Source organism: Pteropus medius, unplaced genomic scaffold (assembly GCF_902729225.1).
Source record: "Pteropus medius unplaced genomic scaffold, Ma_sr-lr_union100, whole genome shotgun sequence".
In the NCBI taxonomy this organism is placed as follows: Eukaryota; Metazoa; Chordata; class Mammalia; order Chiroptera; family Pteropodidae; genus Pteropus; species Pteropus medius.
In genome coordinates, this window is record NW_024351546.1 from 1,124,934 (window position 1) to 1,145,720 (window position 20,787).

A 20,787-nucleotide genomic window follows, 5' to 3' on the forward strand; every position below is an offset into this window, starting at 1 on the left:
AACTACTTACTGCTTATGAAATAAAAACTTACTGTGTTATACATTCCTTCAACAGTTTCTGGTCCTTCAGTGGATTTAGCCACTACTTTCAGCTTTCCAGGTGAACCTTTCTCCAACTGTTGAACCTAGTAAGGACAAATAATGTAATGATTCTATCTAAAGGGAACAGAAAATAAATGGGTCATAGGGTGTACATGTGAGTGTGGGTGTACCCATGTGGGTGTATATGTGTGTATATATTTAGGTTTTTGGACTAAGTAGGGATAGAAAAAAGAGGACCGTCACAAGATACATTTTGGAGGTAGAAATAAATTAATGGATTAGTTGAAAGTAGTATAAAAGGAAGAATGAAGGGATGCTTTCTACGTGTTGGCTTAATAAATTGTGAGGACTCTCGTATCATTTACTGAGTAATGAGATAGGCCAGGCAGATTAGCAGGGGAATACATTTTGGTAGAACGTCAAGAGTTTTGTTTTTATGTTGTTAAATTTGAAATGCTTATATGGAATTCAAGGTGTGTGTGGGGGGGATATCCAGTAGACAGCTGTACAAATGAGTATGAAGTTTAGGAGAGATGCCTGAGCAGGATATATAAATCTAAGAGCTATTGGTATTGAGATAAAGTGTAGGCCTAAAGAAAACTGCCCAGGTAAAAAGGGCAGAGAAGTGAAGAAGGACAAGATGCTCTGATATTTACAGGTTTAGTACAAGTGGAACTATAGGCTGTGGGGCCAGAGAAGTCCAGAAAAAAAGAATATTTCAAATTGAACGAATGTCAGTTTCACCAAATGCTGCCAGAGGCCCAGTAAGATAAGAATAGAGATGTGATCACTGACTTTGACAACAGAGTTTACTACAGATCCTGATAAGCAGTTTCAAAGGAGTGGCAGGAATGAAAGCACGTGAGTTGGAAGATGTGGGAAATGAGGTAAGAAATGAAGTAGCATGGATAAAAGTTTTCTTGTAAAGGGGAAAAGAGAAGTCGGGAAAGGTAGAGAGAAGAGGGAGGGTTTGTTTGTTTAAAGATGAGAAATACTGAAGGGAGAAAGATAACGACTAGCTGAAGATGGGACGACCCCGAAAAGGTGACAGAAGGTAAGAGGAACAGTGAGAGAAGAGGGAACCCAGGCTGAGAAAAGCAAGGACACCTTCATGTCAGCAGAGGAGGAGACAGAGACAAAATGGAGGCATGTTTGTAGATTCTGGGTGGGAATATTATCTTTAAGGTTTCCTATTGAGTACAGACCAATTTATTTAATGAAATGAAGGAGAGGTTAAATAAAAAAGCTAAAGAGAGTAAAAAGAAAATAAAAGGCATTTCAAATGTCATTCAACTCACCATCACAGGTATAAATTTTCTTACGAACTTAACACCATGTTGTTCCATGTAGGAACCGACTCTCTCTGCCATTTCTTGATCAAAGCCTCGAAGAAGAACTGAACGCACCATAACTGTGACATCTAAGCCAAGGCCAGCAAGAAATCCTGCACATTCCAGAGCCACATAAGATGCACCAACTACTAATGTTTTGCCAGGGCAATAAGGCAGAGAAAAAAGGTCATCACTGAAAAATAAAAAGAATACCTAGACAATAAAAATGAAAATGAGTTAGATTTCAAAGTATAATGGTCTTTTGTTGGCTGAATTGCAATTTGGGACTTGAATGAAGAAACACTAAAAGAAACAGCCTTTTGAAGTTTGTAATAGTATCTCCTGTGGAGTAAGAAGTATACTTCAGTTTTTTCAAAATCAAATTAGTGGATTGCAGCAAAGATTTTTTTAAAAACAGAATAGAAAATATTAGATTACATTCTATGTGATAAGAAGAAGTATTGTTTTGTGGGTTTTTTGGATATGTGTGTGTATGTGTTCACATGAACAACAGTGCGACAAAAATGTTTTTCTTATTGTGCATCAGCTGAAAAATTTGAAAGTCGTCATACTAAGTTATACATTGTCCTCTTGATGATAATCCAGGGAAGATTCCTATTAAATCTCAGTATTAGGAACAGCCATGATTCTTCTGATCAGCTAGTTCATTATTATTATACAGACACTAAAACCTAAAGTTAATTGTATTCACTTCTTTGCTTTGGCCTCTGGGAAGTTTAGAGCCAAATTCCCATAGGAATTACCTAGAAACATACAGCATATTTCTGTGTATAAATTTGACCTTATTATTTACTCAAACTATCTTTTCTTTGCTCTATTAACTACTTAGCTTCTTTTTTTTTTTTTTTTTGAGACCTACTTAGCTTCTTGCATTGTATATACCTTTATTCATCAATTCAAATCTTTGTGAAATAAGGCAGGAAATAAATAAATTGAAAACACATAAACAATACAATTTACAGTTATAATGGTCTATTTAATCTTACCTAGTAATACAGTATTCTTTATCTCCTTGGATTCCTAAATACCGCGGCCTTTCACCTGTTGCTATGACAAATTTTGCAGCAGTATAACAAGTTTCCTGTCCTTTTCTATTGGTTGCCTTAAAAAAAGGAAAGTAAATCTCACTTTTCAATAAACGCTACAGAGTACCAGACACCATGAACAAACTAATTATTACCCTCTATGGAGCTTCCCATCAATAGAAAGAGACATGCAAAAATAATAATCCAATGTGATAAGCACCACCACAAAAGAGAAGTCATTACAAAATATTAACCAAAAAGACTGCAGTGAGGGTGGAGTAGAGGACTGGAAAGCCAGTCAAGAATGGCTTCAAAGGTGGTGATATTTCAAGTGGTGATGAGAAAAGTGAAATGATTTGAGAGGAATGGAAACCTAAAGAGAGAAGAGTATATATAAATGCACACAAGCCTGAAACTAGCTAGCATCTGGGAAACGAGTGGCCAAAGGTGAAAAAGAGGAGAATATGTGTCAGAGGTAAAGTCATACAGATTAGCACCAAATGTAAAGACCTCTCTGTGTCATCCTAAAAATCTAGGCTATGGAGAATCAACAAAGGTGAACAATAAACACACTGTCTATTTTCAATTTTAAAAGTAAATCATAAACATATTTGCATTTTAAAAATTCAAGAAGAAATGAAAATGTTTCAACAAGGGGGTGGTTTAAACAGGGATCTGCAACAGATCCACAAGTACAGGCTGTGAAGGTGAAGTGAGGAGGACCCTAGGTTTCTTGCTGGAATAACTAGGGAGATGCTAGTGTCACTAAATGAGGAAACAAAGGAGAGGCAGGTCTGGCTGGGGGCGATTGGCTTATTCAACCAACTGTACCAGGCATATGACAGTTTGAGAAATAAAACTGACTGACTTATATTTCGACTATGTTTCAGGTGAATAAGTAATTCAGATTAGCCCAGGCATGGTTCTAAAGTGGAAGCTTTAATTGGACTACCTCACACCTTTCTAGAGACAACAAATAACTACAAAATAACCTCATATCCTTCAAGATCATTACACACTGCTATGAAAGCAGAGTACAAAAATAAACTGGATGTTGAGGATGATATCTGATTGTCTCTCATAATTCCAGTTTAAAATTTTTGTGTTCATCAAAATGGTCTCTTTTTTAATATATTGATCTTATAATACATAAACCTTACAAATATAAATTTATAAAATACAATAATTCTGATACTACTTTTATTAATGCTTTTATGAGTAAAATGCTTTTATATATTGGAGTTCTAGGTAAGGTTTCATTTTTTTAAAAAAATTAACATGGCTAAAATTGTGACCATTTTACTATTTAAACTTTGAACTGTTTAAACATTTTCTTCTAAGATAGTAATGAAATCAAAGGGCAAATAACTTTAAATTACAAGTTCTTTAAAAAGTAGTTTCCTCAATTTACCCAGACATGTAGAATCCACAAACAATGGGTGAAACACACGTATTGCACTAGTTATAGTCCTTAACATGTGAAACAGAATTTTAGCTCAAAGTAAGTACAAACAGTAGTAAGGAAAAGCAATTAACAAGACAAATATTCAAACAGTACCTTTATTTTATGATGTTCAACGAATTCTCCATAGGAATTTACATAGGCCACAGCCTTCTCCCTCAAAGACAGCCTGTAGCTCCAATTTAGAGAGCCGATGTGGTTTTGAATCGCTTCTGTCATGGTCTCCCAGTTGTGCTTCACTGAAAATAAATTAGCAGGGTAAGGGCGTAAAGTGAATTTTACTGTAAATGGTAAATTATATATAACCACACATGAGCCATATGACATATCGCTTTAAAGAATCAAGAAGTGAACAGAAGATAATTAGCAACTTAAATTTTTTAATGCCAATTATGGTTTATACTTCTTCCTTTTATATTATAAAACATGCAAAAAAAGCATAGTTCTGAAAAGAAGACAACTGGAGAAATCCATGGAGGAGAGAATGGGGAAAACTGGGGCTACTACAGCCATGCCCGCAGAGTTATGAGGCAGGAAGGTGATCTGCGCTTGAAAGCACCCAAAGACACTTTCACATTCTATGAGGGCCTGTTGCACGTAGCCTCCTACGTGTGAAGGAAAGCAGGTCTCAGAGACAGTGAGCACTGCACTTTCACCTCCCCAGACCAGCCCACGCCACCCCAATTTGGTTCATCTGGCAGTAGTTTCATCACACTGAATATCCTACATTTCTTCACCATAAATGTGGTTTAGTGCTCACCAGTGCACACCATTTGTAATACAATGTTTACCTACTTCCAGTTGAAGCTGGGGTGGGAGTTGATGGAATCGGATTCCTCATCATCCCTGTATCTTCTAGGTGGGATTTATTTCTGAGCATTCACCTCGACTGCTGATGCTGGTTTCCAAAAAAAACACACCATCTCCATGCAGCACTGTGTTTATAAGACACAGAGGCCAGCCCAAGGCTCCTGTCAAACTGGATGAGATCCCCAAAGACAAACCCAACCAACTGAGGGTTCTCCCTCTGGTCACATTTAGAAACTTACCCCATCTAGCACTCTCAAGAAAGGCCCCACTACAATTGCAAGTTGGTGCAGCTACCATGGAAAACAGTATGAAGGTTCCTCAAAAAATTAAAAACAGAACTACCATATGACCCAGCAATCCCACTTCTGGGCATTTATCTGAAGAAATCCAGAACACTACTTTGAAAAGATACATGCATCCCTATGTTCGCAGCAGCACTATTCACAATAGCCAAGATACGGAAGCAACCTAAGAGTCCACTGGATGATGATTAAATAAAGAAGTGGTACAAATATGCAATGGAATATTACTAGGCCATAAAAAAGAATGAAATCTTGCCATTTGTGACAACGTGGATGGACCTAGAGGGTATTACACTAAGTGAAATAAGCCAGACAGAGAAAGACAAATACCATATGATTTTACTTATGTGTGAAATCTAAAAAACAAAATAAATGAACAAAACAGAAACAAACTCATAGATACAGAGAACAAACTGATAGTTGCCAGATGGGAGGGGGGTTGGGAAGCTGAGTAAAAAAGGTAAAGGGATAAAGAAGTACAAATTGGCAGTTACAAACTAGTCACACGGATGTAAAGCCAATTGTATTATAGGGCATATAGTCAATTATATTATAACTACTTATGGTGTCAGGGGGGTACTAGACTAATCAGGGAGATCACTTCATAAGGTATATAAATGTCTAACCCACTGTACACCTGAAACTAATATAATATTGAATGTCAACTGTAATTAAAAAATTAAAAATTTTAAGGAAAAAAAAAAGGCCCCACCACTCATCAGGGACACAGGATGTTACAAGGCAAGCAAGGGAAAGAGAGACTCGGCCAGTGTAAACATTTATGGCCCACAAGTCACATCACCCCTTATAGCAGGGGTCCCCAACCTCCAGGTTGCAGACCAGTACTGGTCCAGCGGCCTGTTAGGAAATGGGCCGCACATCAAGAAGTGAGCAGTGGGAGGGAAAGGAAGTGAAGCTTCATCTGGATTTGCAGCCACTCCACAGCACTAGCATCACCATCTCCGCTCCACCTCCTGGGGCTGGGGTGGAAAACACTGCTTTATAGGATGCCAGTGTATAACAAGTCAACTAAAATTTTGCAATCCAGAGGGTCATTCTGCTTACTACATTACCCCCATGCCATGACTCAGCAGTGATGACCCTTTCTACAATGCCACATACCCTTATATCCTAAGGTATAACTGCCTCGCTTCCCCAGTAGTTGAAAAAGCTATTCTTCCGACACCTCAAATATCTTTTTTTTTCTGGTTCTTGTTGTAAAAGACAATCTATATTAGAGGTTCTCACACATCAGAACACCCTGAGAATCATGTTGAAATATACAGATCGTAGGACCCACTTAAACCTATGCAATCAGGAGCAGGACCTCAGAACCCAAACAGTTAAAAAGCTCCCCCAGATTTTGATATGGCACGTTTATGAACTGGCATTTTGGAACCACTTGCTCTAATATTTTATTAATCTGTTTAGTCCCACAACAGTATCACAATTTTAAATACTGATGGGAAAAGCCATTCTCTATTCTTTCTCAAAGACTGCATAGCTATCATCACACACTTTTCAATATGAACTTTAGAATAATCTGTCAAGTTCCAAAAAGAAAAAAAAAATTATCGAGATTTTTTTCCTGGACTTAAATAAAATTTACAATAATGTCTTTACAATATCAAGACATCCTACCAAAATCAGAGTATATTTTTTGTTATGCTTCTATATTCTTTTCTTATAATTTATACATTCCTAGTTAAATTTATTCCAAGTTATTCTATCATTTTTTCTTGCAATTTTCCATTATATAATTAACATTATTGCTGATACTTAAGAAAACTATTGATTTTTGCATGTTTCGGAGCAAGTTATTGAATTTATTAGTTCTAATATTTTTAGTTCAATCTTTTGTACATTCTAGGTATATTGTATATAATTCATATTATAAATTTACAATATCTTTTTCTTCTTCCTTTTCAAATAAGTACACTTTTTCTTTTCTATTCTTCATTTTGTGCACTGACCAGAAGCACCAGAACAATATGGATATTAGTAGTGGAAGTATACAGCCCTGTCTTACTCTCGACTTTAATGCAAATGACTCAAGCTCTTTTCCATTACATATCTGCTTCTGACTTTTCTTCATGAAGTAAGGCGAGTGTTGTTTCCTTGATTATTTTACTAACAATTTTTTGAAAAGCAAGAACGGATGTGACATTTTTATCAAATGCCTTTGGAGCTGAAATCACGATTGGCATGTGGATTTTATGATTTCCTAATGTTGACTCATTCTTGCATCCCCAGAATAAACCTTCATAAATTACAGTGCATTTTTTAGTATACTGCTGGAGAGGATTTGCTAATGCTTTTTCTAGAGTTCTGACACTTCTACAGGCTATAGTTTTCTATTTTCATACCATTTTTCTGTATCACCATTACGTCAGCCTCAAAAAAAAAAAAAGTAAACCTTTCCATCTTTTTCAAAGTCCTACATAGTTTAAATTATAAAGTATTACTTAAAGATTTGAGAAAATTTACTTGTAAATCTACAGTGTCTTAGGGAATGGGTTGTTCTTAAACAATGTTTTCTCTGATAATTCAAGTCAATTCTGGTCATTAATATTTTCCTAGTAGATACTCTTTTTCATTGAGATATTTAAAATTCTTACCACTAATTTATATATTGAATTTGTTTTATCTCTTATCTATAGTTATATTTCTTTTCTCACACCTAATACTGCATACTTGTATGAATTTTCTCCCCTTATTGCCTTGATGGATTTAACAAAAGATTGCCTACTTTATTTGTATTTTCAAATACACTATCACTTTTATTTTAGAGAGGGTGATAACTCATTAATTCCTAAGTTTTAATTTTTTTTTTGTTTTTGCCATGTAGTCTACCTATCCAGTAGTATAACTGCAATTGCTTTGCTTTGTATTTCCTGATACCTTTTCTTATCTATTAAAATTTTTAAAAATCTACTTAAAAATTCATATATTTTCAATAATTATCTCTTTTGGTTTTAGGTGTATGTCTTGTATAAACAGTATGTCAAAGAATTTTGCTATTTACGTAACCTGAAAATCTGACCCTCAGTTTTATTCTAATATGTAAAAGACTGCAATTATGTTAGATATCTTATTTTCTGTTATTGTTCTAAATTATACTATCATGCTGTTTCTTTGTATATTTTTCCTTTCCCTTTGTTTTACTTGTAAGTTCTATAATTCAATTTCTAATTTAGAGATTATGTATACGTTTTTAGTTTATTTTAATATATAGTTCTCTATCAACATCAAGAATGAAAGTATCTACAACATCTCCCCGAACAAGATTTCAGCACGCTTTTACTTCCTTTCTCTTGCCTCTAAGATTCTGTTGACTTCTTCTGGCCATTCACTGAAGCTATGCCTAAAAATTGTTAAGCCTCAATTTTCATGTAATGGCTAGCTAGGTATTTCTTAGTATAGCACCTCAAAATTAATTTAGAACTATTTTAAATACAGGGAACTTTAAGGAATCTAATGTAAGATTTTACCCACACAAGGAAATTAGAAATTATTTAGAAATATTAGGCACTTAGAAGAGTTCAAGAACATCAACTGGCCCCTCAGCGGAGGCAAAGTGGTATGAACATACACCCTGCTGTCTCCTTGAAAGTGCAGAGCCCCAACAGTGTGAGGCAGTGGTCACAAACAAGGATGATGCATCAAAAAGTCATCAGCATGTGGGGTGAGCCTGCCATCTAGTATCATGCACACACCACCCTGCCTGGCTAGCCCCTTTGTCATAGGCTGAGTGTGCAGATCCGTCCTTCATGGCCTTTTTCCCTACCAAGGAGGCATTCCATGTTTTCTCCCTACTTAGGCTTATTTATTATAGAAACAGGGTATGAATATTTTTAATTTTAAAAAGAGACTCCTCAACTACCTACCGATCTGAAATGTACATAATTCAAATTCTATTCCATTTTACCTTTCTGCAGTATTTCACTCAAGTTAGTTCTCTTTGAAGACTCCCTAAGCCCTAAATCTTGCCCTTAGAAATCTAACCCCTCCTGGTTTCTGTGACACAACTCTTCTGGATTTCTTCCTCTTCCTCAATCGCTTACATTAAGTATTAACATATCTCAGGATTCTCTCTCGGTCTTCTATTCTTTCCATCCCCAGACTACCTCAGCAATTCCTAAGACTTCAACTATCACCTACAATGCCGTGGCTCTAAAATCAAGACTTGTCCAGACCTCCCTAGAATACAAACCATCCATAGGTATCTATTCCACCAGGATGTTCTGAAGGGGCTTTAAGTGGAACACCAGGGAGAAGGATTCTTGAAAGTGAAGACTATCTAGAAGTTAAACTGCCAAGTGGAGAGACCTCATTTTCTCCACAACCAGTTGATACTACAGTTTGACCAAAAGCTCTCCACTGAGTTAACTGTCTGGGGAAATTTGTTCATAGCGAGTATGTCCAACTGGAACCCATATGCTGCAAACCTGTTTTCTATCTCAATGAATGCATTTTCACTCAATCTCTCTTCCTGAAGTCCTTCCTCTCCCTCTGTCCTACCAATGACATGAGTGGCCTAGCAGAATCACCCTAAGTATCGATAAAACTTTAAATATGCACATGTACAGCTAGCTCTACTAGATCAAAATCTCTGGGAAAAGAGACAAGTTGTACTTTAAAAAAAAATTCCATATTATTCTAATGAACCGAGATCACCATTCCACATCTAGCCTGTCAGTTCCATGTCTTAAACCACCTGATTCTATTTCTTACTCTCTCCAGCTGACCTCACAGTCTTTGCCTAAGCCTCATCATTTCTCCTCTGGGTTATGCAATAACCATCTCACCTCACTTTGTCGTCTTTGGACTTGAATCCCACCCACCCACTCACCTCCAGCCTTCAAAGTTCCTTGGTGACATCAGAAGGATTCAGAATCCAAGCTATGGTTCACGTTCCTCTCCTGCTGAAACTCCTCAACAGCTCTTGCTACCTTTGGGGTAAATTTTAACTCCTCGAAATGGCATTTAGGAGCCTTCGTGACCTGGTTACCTCTCTAATCTCATTTATCCCAATATCCTTCCTTCATTCTTCAGTTCAGCCCTCACTATCTCCCAGATACTCCAAGTTTTCTCACATCTCCATAGTCTAAGTAAAGCTTTCCTGTCATAAATGTCCCAGCTCCATGTGCTCTTCAAGGTGCAGCTCAAGGGTCACCACCCCGCTTACTTCCAACCCTCAAGACTACATTAAGTGTACTTTAAGAAGATGCTCAAATTAGCACCATGAATTACATAGTGCACTGAATGGCTTCTCTTCCAATGAACTATGCTACTTAAGGGCAGGAGCTGTATTTTCCTCAGATCTATATTCTCAGAGCCTAACCAGTAGTGTTATTGGATGAATTTGTTTTCTATCTTTCATTAACCAAAGACATACATAACCACTGATAAAAGAGAAAACGTTATCACAATAATAGAAAAAATCCTAGTAATGACTTTTACTATTCTATTTTCCTTATACTTGAAAGAAATCTGAAAATAGTGATTACTCTCTCTCACATTCTACTAAGGGTCTGAAATGGTTATAGCAGCAACAATTCCCTCCTAGGCAGTAAGGCCCATGAAAGCAAGGCCAGGTTTAACTCATCACCTTAGAATCTACTGTGCCTGGCTGATAAATAGGAGATTCCTAGTGAGTGTTTATTAAACAAAGTTCAAACTCAGCGATAGAAATATAAATAGCAAGTCCTTCTCTAAGAAACTCATTCTTTCTTCTTTTCTCCCAATCTATATTTTTATACACCATTACCCACCTTGTTGATTATACTCCCAGCCAAATTTTCTTGAGTCACTTAATGCCTGCCCCAAAAGGGCAGCTTGATGCATCAATTTCTTAGGAACACAGCCTACATTTACACAAGTACCACCAAGACCTGAGAAAGAAAATAAGTTTTAATGTTTCGTGTGTGCGTGCACATGTGCACGCAGTTTTACACAAGTGCAGAGTGATTGTTATTAAAACGTGGAAATGACAAACTCTAATGGTTGTGAGGTCAACATCACATCTCACAGTAACACACAAATGATTAACATAAACTACTTAACCAGGGGTCTGTGAAGGAAGCCCAAGGATGAGCAAAAATATGGATATGCATTTGAACAGTTTTCTAGAGACAGAGTCCAAAATTTTCATTTGAGTCTGACCTACAAAGGGATCAGAATCGTCTAAGATTAATTAGATATATATTACACCAAGGGCCAGAACCCCAGCTTCTAGCCTTTACTCTTTGTAACTCTGACTCTTCTGAGCCAATAGTAGGTCTATTGCAAGGTAATTAGCTTTACTATATAAAATTCCTGGCCAAAATTTTTTGAGTAAGTTTCAATTTTTTAAACGATTTTCATATTTTGCCAGGGTTGTGTAAGGAAAAGATGACACCCTCGAGCTGGGTAACTAAAGAGAGTTTATAGGGAAATTTTACTGGGGTATGGGCAGGAAGAGCATGGAGAGATAGAATAGTAGTAACAACCAGTAACGGTGGGCCCATCGCCAACCCACATGAAGGGCCATGCACCACTGAGTAGGTGCCACAGCCCAAGGGGGCTGCTATGGCAGGGGCTGTGTGTGGCCTGCCACAGGGGTATGAAGCCAGCCTGTGGCAACCAGCAGAGAGAGAGTCTGGAGAATGAAGACCCCCAACTCCATTCTCTTTCCCTTGTTCTCCTCCTATTACCCCAACTGGCTAAACCCCACCAGAAGCCAGAGGGCAGGGCTACCAATTCATCAGCCCTCTGGGGCGTACAGTAGAGCAGAGATGATGGAGAACAGATTTGAAACATAAACAGAAAATATCCAGCACAAAATCTATGTGTTCTGTTTTACAGTGAAAGGAACATGGAAAGATGAGCACTCTCGTCTACAGGAAAGTCTCAGGGCTGGAAACTTACTGTGCACTTTATTAAACTGACCTGGAATGATCGATCACACACACACTAACTCAACTGGCCACCATATAGCCATGAAAGTCAGTTATGAAATCAATGCAGAAACACAGAAAAATGTTATGGCAAACTTAAGTGAGCGCAACACAGTGTACACAGCAAACACAACTATGTGAAAATATTAGTGCATGTGTGCAAAAATTATGGCAGAAGTATTGGGAAACTATAATTCAGTTTTCTGAATTATTTATGTATTATCTTTTCAAATCAGCACTTTTTAAATATGGGCTCTTAAGCCAGTTATTTCACCTGAGACTCAGTTTCGTCACCTATAGAACAGGCTATTTATACCTCCTGAGATTGTTGGGAGGATTAAATGAGATTGAACAAAGCCAAAGATGTATGTAAAGAACAGAGAACAACAATGAAAAACAGCTTACCCCAGGATGTGCCCTGAGGTGATGGGACAACAAAGTCAAGTACCATAACTTTCTTTCCCAAAATGGCAGCTTCCTACAAAAATAAAAAAAAAGCCACAAATAAAGATCTTGTCATTTTCCTAACACTCATCCAATCTGTCTTTTCCCTAAATAAAAAGGTTCTATTTGTGTTATAACACAGTCTTTTCTCTATTAAACCAGCTGTTACAATAAAAGCTTAGACTGTAACATCAAAATTAGCTTTTAAGTAGCAGAGAAATTCTTGTGGCAATTACCAGGAAAATTATCTTCAAGTTCCATTTTTTTTCATACCTGAGCACAGGCAAGGCCACCAGAACCACCACCAATGACAATGAGGTCATAATCATATGCTGAATCTTCCTGAAGGAGCTTCTGTAATAAACCACTCTGATGTGCCTATAGTTTAATGAAAGAATATGGTGTGACTTGTTTTAAAACTGTTTCTTTGCACCCTATGTTTAATCAGCATGAACTTCTTTTCTAAAAATCTTAGAAACAATAAATAATTCATGTAAATTGGAATTATAAATTTATCTGAACGGTAATAAAATAAGTTCCAACTATTTAGACTATATGCCAAAGTACATATGTTTGTTCATTACCTCTTGATTGGCAGGCATGTGTCAAATTACCAGAGGTCATGGCTTTATATCTATGACAGACAAGGAAGGCCCTTTTCCTTGGTCTAATCATTGAAATATTATAACCAAGTGCAATAAAATAGCCAGGTACCATTTTTTCAAGATCCTCTATATTTTGTTCACCGATGCTAGGCCTCCTTTTGAAAACAATTCTTATGCATCATCAGCAAGACATGCACTTCGAATTTTCAGTTTTCTCATAAACTGATCTAAATTTTGCAGCTTACTGATAAATTTTGCTTTTTCTTTCAGCAATGGTCACGAGCCTGGCTCTGCACTATATTCCCTTGTTCACTTGGCCCTCCCTGTGATAAAAGTAGCTTAGATGAGGCTAGTGGTTCAGTATGTCTTTTAGCAATAGTTTTCTTTATGCAAAGTTAGTTGCTCAGACCCACTGTATTGGCTTTAGAAACACCATGCTGGAACCAGCTCATCCTGGGAAGCACAAAGGAAGTGCTATGAAACTATGGGATTCAACAGATGCCATGTGGTTCTCTGAAGGACGGGTGCCCACAAAGGCTTTCAGCACATTCTAAAAAGGACTCCTTTGTCCCCCTTCCTTTTAGGTGCCCTAGAGAAATCTGTCTCCTAAACATCTGCCATTGAAGGAAACCCCTTCGATGGATATCTCTGCCTTTCCAGATTCATCCTCTGACATCATTTTCTAGGCTAGGATTGGCAAAACCAGCACTCCTGAAGATGTTTAGGGACCATAATTAAGACACTTACCACCATGTGAATTTAGTTATAGCTTCTAGGAAAAATAAAGCAGACCATTACTAGATAATGATGTCGATCACAGATTAACATACAATGCGGATAATCTTTTTCCCAAGAAAAATATAATTCTTAATTAGAATTTCAAATATGAAAAAATAAGTATTTAATCAATCAGTAACTACCACCATGTGCATACATACATAAAAGATATAAAAGAGCAGAATCTTAATAAAAGTAACTCGTTATAAAATAAGGACCTTATTTAATAAACATCGATTTTTATCACTACTTAACTGATTAATTCCTGTTCATTTCTATATTCTAGGAATTAAAAAACAAACAAACAAACAAAAAACAAAGGTGAGGCCTTTGCAAAGCTCCCAGGGTTAGCAGCCTTGACAAGGAATTTTACTTACCCTAGCCAATAATGCTAGCATTGACCTCATTTCACTAAACCTTAAAGAGAGAACAACCTTTATTTCTACCTCCATTAGAAGGAAGAGACCCAGGTCTCCAGGGTGGCTCACTTGGTTATCTGGCAACCTCACTCACACTCAAAACCTCCTTTTCCTTAGTTTCTGAAGTTTGAGTTGGTAGAAAAGCTAATTTCCATCAAAGAAATCAAGATTATCTGATAACCATCCTATAAGCTTTTCCATTTTACGACTTCCAAAAACAAATAGATTCGTAAAAACCATTTTATCCCCTTTTAAATAGTTTTTTAAACAAAATGAACGAACAGCATTAAAGAACACATAATACCATTACTACCTGGAAAGTCCGGTCACATCCACCCATGTGTACTTTATTCACAAAAATATTGGGTACAGTTCTCTGATTAGTGATCTCTGACAGCACTTCTTGAACACTGGCCCCATCATCTAAAGAATAAAAAATTAAATATATAAAAACACTAAAAGGGTTCCAAACCTTTGTGAGAAGAACTGAAGTGTTATAACACTCAAATGCTCGCATGTACACACCCATACGAAGTTAGTGTATTATATAACTTTATGAAATGATGATTCAAGAAGAGAAAACATACAGGTTTTCAAAGGAAATCTTAATGGATAAAGACCAATCTGATTTCTTTTCAAATAAACCCTTCTAAATTAGATTTTGATATATAATTCAATGATGCCAGACAAATAGATAAGAATACTCTTTAAAGAGCAAATATCAAGATAAAATCTGCTTTAACAGTAATAATTTAGAAAATATTTCTTACAATTATATTTGAAAAATCTTTATGATCACAGACCAAAATTTATCTTCCATTCCTAAACAGAGAACCAGACCACAACTAAAGACTATTTGATATATTCTTTGGAAAAGTCTCCAAGATTCAAGAACATTTCACTTATTAAGGTAACTGGCTAATAGAAGTTGGTAAGTCCCATGAAAGCAGACATCAATTTTTTTCTGTCCCTGACCCCTGCAAAAGACATGCATATGTAAAATGTTCAATTAATACTAGATCAATTAACATATTTGACAAGAATTCAAAAGTACAAAGCTAAAAGATTAATGCATACTCTCTCAAGGGTAATACAATCAGAAAATAGAAGTAGATTCTTTTCACTTATTACAGTTTAATCTACTTTGCTAGAAATTTGCCTGATACATCTGAAATGCCTGAAGAACTTCAAAGTTAGCATCTTATACATTTTCCTCCTACTCCCTCAAATACTAAAAATATATCAATAAAAAATTTACATCAAATTATGTCATATAGAGGTTCATTTTCTACATGGTTGAATGTAGACAAAAACAGCTCACCTAACCCAAAAGACAAGAGTAAATTGAATTGAACAAAGCAAATAAAATCAGTCTCATTGACATTTATTGAAAACAGTATGTAGTAACCTCTCTACTTACCAACTTGATCAAGTTCCAAGATATTACATTCAACTCCCAAAGAAGAAAAGAGTTCTTTAACCTGTAACAAAAATTCACTTAAGTTTTGCTCTCTCAAAGATTCAACGGAGTTATGAAGTATGGACATAGTAATAAAAGATGTCCAAAATAAATGTTCTTGAGGAATATGAGCTCTGGCCTATGGTTTTCCTCCCTTCCTCCATACTCTTCCCAGAATAATCTCAGCCTACCTCTTCCCTTCTTTTATCATTTGAATCTTCGACTTCCAACACAATAACTTTTGTCCAAATTCCTTTTCTGAACTCAAGACAGGTGCCCAGAGGCACCTCACATGCAACATGCCCAAAATGAAATTCATCTGTTTCCACATCCTTTTCCTTCTAATATTAAATCCTTCAATAAATATTTACCCATCAAACATCTACTCTGTACTCAAATATAACAATGAATAAGATACAATCCCTGCCATCTAGTAGTAGAAACAGACAAGTAAACCGACAATTCACACTGCCACCATTCACCAGTTGCCTGAACAAGAAACTCTAGGGCCTTGCTTCCCAAACAGGAGACAGAGGACCAGGAGCACCTGGGAGCTTGTTAGACATGCAGAATCAGAATATACATTTTGACAACTTTGTGAAGTACTGACTATGAGTCATTTTAATGCCTCCCTCTCTTACAACATCTTCCTACCCCAAACCAAACTCTCCACCCATCCAATTAATTACTTAGTCTTAACAATTCTCTATGTTAAACTAGTTCGACTTTCTAGTTTCCCACAGTTGCTATGTTAAATTGCGCACCAACATCCATTACTGCAATTTCTCAGTAATATCCTAGGAGTTCCCTCTGCATCCAGCTGTCCCCTCCAGTTTTCTAAATTGCAGCCAAAGTAGTTTTTTAAAGCCCATTTTTCACCAATACTTACATCTTCAATGCCCTCAGCCCTCAAGATAAAGCCCAGAGGTTCTAATTCCAGGATGGAGGATGAGGAGTCTGGCAGACCTGCTCCTTGACAAAACATCCACAACTGGTGAAAATTATTTTTAAAAACCATTTAAACTCTCTGGAAATTGTCTTAAGAGCACACGGCAAATGAAGAAACATGTATTCAAGAACATCTACTAGATGTCAATAAGAACAGGGAGTGTCTGAGCCACTTGGGCCATGACTCACACCCTTCCTCCCCTGCCCTAGGTCACCTTAATGGAAGCTCCACTTTGAGCAGCCAAGAAAATGAGGCTCCCTAGTTCCTGAAATCCATTCGACAGAAGGGGCTAACCACCAGGATTTCTCGGTCTCTCCACAGCTCTGGGTGGCAAAAGCTACATTCCTCTGAGTGTGGCCAACAAAATGAGAGCTCCCTTCCTCCACCCAAAGTTCAAAGGCTTTACCCTTGGCTGAAAATACTGAAGCCCTAATCACCCCTGCCTCAGCCCACTTGTCAGTAGAGGTTCTAAACTGGTAGAGGTAAGCCAAGAAAACCAGAGGCTACTGCCCTACCAAGAGCCCTACTCCTAAAGCTGTTACCGAAGAGAATCGGGTCACTGTCCCCTACTCTAGCTCTGGAGCAAGGTCTTTGAGATTTCACTTGCGGAAAGAAGCCATAAGATAAGAGAGCTCTAAACCTCTACACAAAGGAGATAACTTTATTTTAAATAAACTGTGGGGAAGTTCAAGTCTAAGGATGCTCTTGAAAACAATGGGGATTCTGGTGGTAAGCAATGAAGAGGAGGCTGGGAGCTCAACAACCTAACCTGTAAGCCAGCCAGTTTACCAGAGAAAACCAGGGAAGGAAATCGCTAAAAACAGTCCTGTTAGGGTCAGATAAGCTTCAAACTTGCCTCAAAAACTATCCCTGCAAAGGGGCCTTGATTTAATTGAAGAAGAGCGTGGAACAATTTACACTCCAGGGCATTGTCAAAAACAACAGCACAACTACCCTTTGATTTGTAGCACCTCACATCTAGGAATGATACCAATAGAGACAAAAACAAACAAACAAACAAACAAACAAACAAACATAACACAGACAGTCAACAAGAACCCTACTAAAATCTCTGTCATCCCAAGGTGACTGTGCAGATACCAAAGGCTCTACTCTCTGAGGAGTGACATCAAAGGCTATATCTTTGGGTAGAAATAAAATTCCCTAAAATAATACAGCCAACTAACTACAAAGAAATAAACAAGCAAACCAAAAGAAGCCATAGAAAAGGAGGGACCAAGTATATGGCCTTGCTATAATATTATTACCTAAAATGTTTACATGTCAACAAAAAATTACCAGACATACAAAGAAACAAGGAAGTGGATCCATACATAGGGAAAAAAAAAAAGGCAAGAGAAACTATCTCTAAGAGGACCCAGATATCATTCGGATTAGACTAAGTGGCCATTGTAAGTATGTTTCAAGGGTTAAACTATGTTTCAAGAGCTGAAGTAAGGTATGATGATGTCTATTCTAATAGAAAATATCAGTACAGAGATAGAATGATAAATAACAACCAAATGGACATTATGGAATTGAAAAGTACAATGACTAAAATGAAAAGTTCACTAAAGTGTCTCAACAGTTGATTTGACTTGGCAGAAGAACAAATTAGCAAACTTAAGGATAGACCAATAGAGATTATGCAACTTGACACAGAAAAAAAAGAAAAAAATAGTTAGACAATATGGGATACAATTAAGTACACCAATATATGCATAGTGTGAACATCAGAAAAAAAGAAAAGAGCAGAAGAAATGTTTTAAGAAATGACAAAAAATGTCCCAAATTTGATGGAAAACAGCAAACTACACATTCAATAAGTTCAATGATCTCAAAGTAATATAACTTAATAGAAGTTCTGGAAAGTGGTCAAAGATCTATAGCAACCAAGCATATGCCAATCATTTGCTAGATAATTTTGTGATATTTATAGTCACCCTTGCCTAGCAAAGTAAGCGGGGAGCAGCAGACCAGGCTCCAGTTGCCTTCCACAATATGGAGAGAGCAGAGAGACCAACTTTGCAATGTTCTAGCCTGTCTAAAGGATTGGTCTCTGTGATACCTTATTCGGAATTCAGATAGTCAAAAGTGGCTGAGGTCTCAGGCTAGGGGGAGGCCATGAGAAGATGTAGGCATGGCTCATGAAAACCAAAAGCAGACTACAAATCTGCAGACCCCTGGGGGCAAGGGATAACAAGCAGAGGAATACAACATAATCAGCTAAGGCCCCAAGAAGCAGCAGAGGAGAGACTTTTAAACAATTTAACACACTTTAAAGCCATGTACACAAGATTAGGCCCATGTGTGAAAAGTACACATACAGGCTCACGGAAGACAAATGCCCAGAAAAGACCTGAGAAGATCTTAAGCCTTCATATGGCACTGATTAGTGAAGGACTTCCCCCAGCATGAAGCCAGTGTGCAAAGACTGGCAGAGATCCCTATTTTATATTATACAGAATTTTCAATGAAAGATCATATGCATACAAAGAAACAAGAGAATATGGCTCATTCAAAGGAAAAACTAAACATAAACATACCTGAACAAATAGACTTAAGACTTACTAGACAAAGACTTGAAAATAACTATCTTAAATACACTCAAGATAGAAAACACTAGAGGAAATCAGGAAAACAATGTATGAACAAAATGAAAATATCAGCAAAGAGGTAGAAATAACCAAACAGAAACTGTAAAGCTGGAAAATATAATAACTATGTTGAAAAATTCACTAGAGGGGTTCAACAGCAGACTTGAACAGGCAGAAGATAAGAATCAGCAAATCTGAAGACAGAGAATTTGAAATTATTGAGTCTGAGTAGCAAAAGAAAAAAGCATGAAGAAAAACAGAATAAGGGAGATGGGGACAGATTAAGCAAAACAACAAACACATTGTGGGAGTTCCAGAAGAAAAAAGAGGAAGAAAGTTTATTTGAAGAAATAATAACCCAAAACTTCCCAAAATGGAGAAAAGATGTAGATATACAAATATTAAGAAGCTTAAAAAACTCCAAGGATAAACCCAAACAGACCCACACCAAGAAACACTGTAATCAAACTGTTGAAAGACAAAATCAAATTCCTAAGAGTAGCAACAGAAAAGCAAATCATTAAGACAAATTCTTAAAAGTAGCAACAGAAAAGCAAATCATCAAATACAAAAAATCCTCCTAAGATTATTAGAAATCTTGCAGTAGAAACCTTGCAGGCTACAGGCAGCAGGCTGATATATTTAAAGTGTTAAAAGAAAAAAAATCAAGAATTTCATATCTGGCAAAAACGGTACTTCAAAAATGAGGGAGAAATTAAGACTTTCCCTAATAAACAAAAGTTGAAGGAGTATTAATACTAGAGCTATTCTATAAGAAATGCTATAAAGGAGTCCTTCAAGTTGAAAGAATGCTAGACAAGAATTCAAAGCCATATAAAAATACAAACTTCTCCAGTAAAGGTAAACACATGAACAATTATATAAATTAGCACTATGGTAATTTTGGTTCGTAATTATATTTTCTATTCTTCTTCAAGGATTTAAAAGACAACAGCATGAAACAACAATAAATCTATAAAATGGTACATAATTCGTGACACTGATAACATAAGGGGGGCACAACTATAAAGGAGTAGAGTTTTTGCATGCAATGAAAGTTAAATTGCTATCAGTTTAAAACAGACTATATCTTTAAGATGGTATATGTAATCCCCATGGGAACCACAAAAATATCTATCAAAAATTCACAAAAGTTATAGAGAAAGGACTCAAAAAATGTCACTACAAAGAATCAACTAAACACAAAGGAAGACAGTAAGGAAGAAAATGAGAGACAAAAAAAATTAAAAGATATACAGAAAACAAATTTTAAAATGGCAAAAGTCCTTCCCTAACAATAATTACTTTAATGTAAGTAGATTAAACTCCTCAATCAAAAGACACAGGTTGGCAGAACAAATAAAAATACAGGATCCAACATTATGCCGTCTAGGAGAGACTCATTTTTGAGCTAAGAACATACATAGGTTGAAAGCCAAAGGATGGAAAAGATATTCCATGCAAATAGTAACCAAAGAGAGCAGGGATGGCTATACTAACACAAAACTGTTACAAGAAACTAAAATGCACATAATGTATTTATTAAAGGGTCAATATTCTCAGAAGATATAAGAATTATAAAAATATAAATCAGAGCTTCAAATAT

The 20,787-nt window shown here is 36.6% G+C and overlaps 1 protein-coding gene across 1 annotated transcript in view; it reads right to left on the reverse strand.

The window, feature by feature from the left end:
* TXNRD3 (thioredoxin reductase 3) overlaps window positions 1–20,787 on the reverse strand; it is a 50,469-nt gene that overhangs the window by 20,899 nt on the left and 8,783 nt on the right. Inside the window, exons 2-10 of the mRNA XM_039843597.1 lie at window positions 15,597–15,657; window positions 14,490–14,599; window positions 12,649–12,753; window positions 12,337–12,409; window positions 10,768–10,887; window positions 3,978–4,120; window positions 2,381–2,496; window positions 1,341–1,566; window positions 33–125 (exon numbers count right to left, since the gene is read on the reverse strand). Coding sequence (XP_039699531.1) covers window positions 33–125; window positions 1,341–1,566; window positions 2,381–2,496; window positions 3,978–4,120; window positions 10,768–10,887; window positions 12,337–12,409; window positions 12,649–12,753; window positions 14,490–14,599; window positions 15,597–15,657 — 1,047 coding nt within the window. The remainder of the gene's footprint in view (window positions 1–32; window positions 126–1,340; window positions 1,567–2,380; window positions 2,497–3,977; window positions 4,121–10,767; window positions 10,888–12,336; window positions 12,410–12,648; window positions 12,754–14,489; window positions 14,600–15,596; window positions 15,658–20,787) is intronic.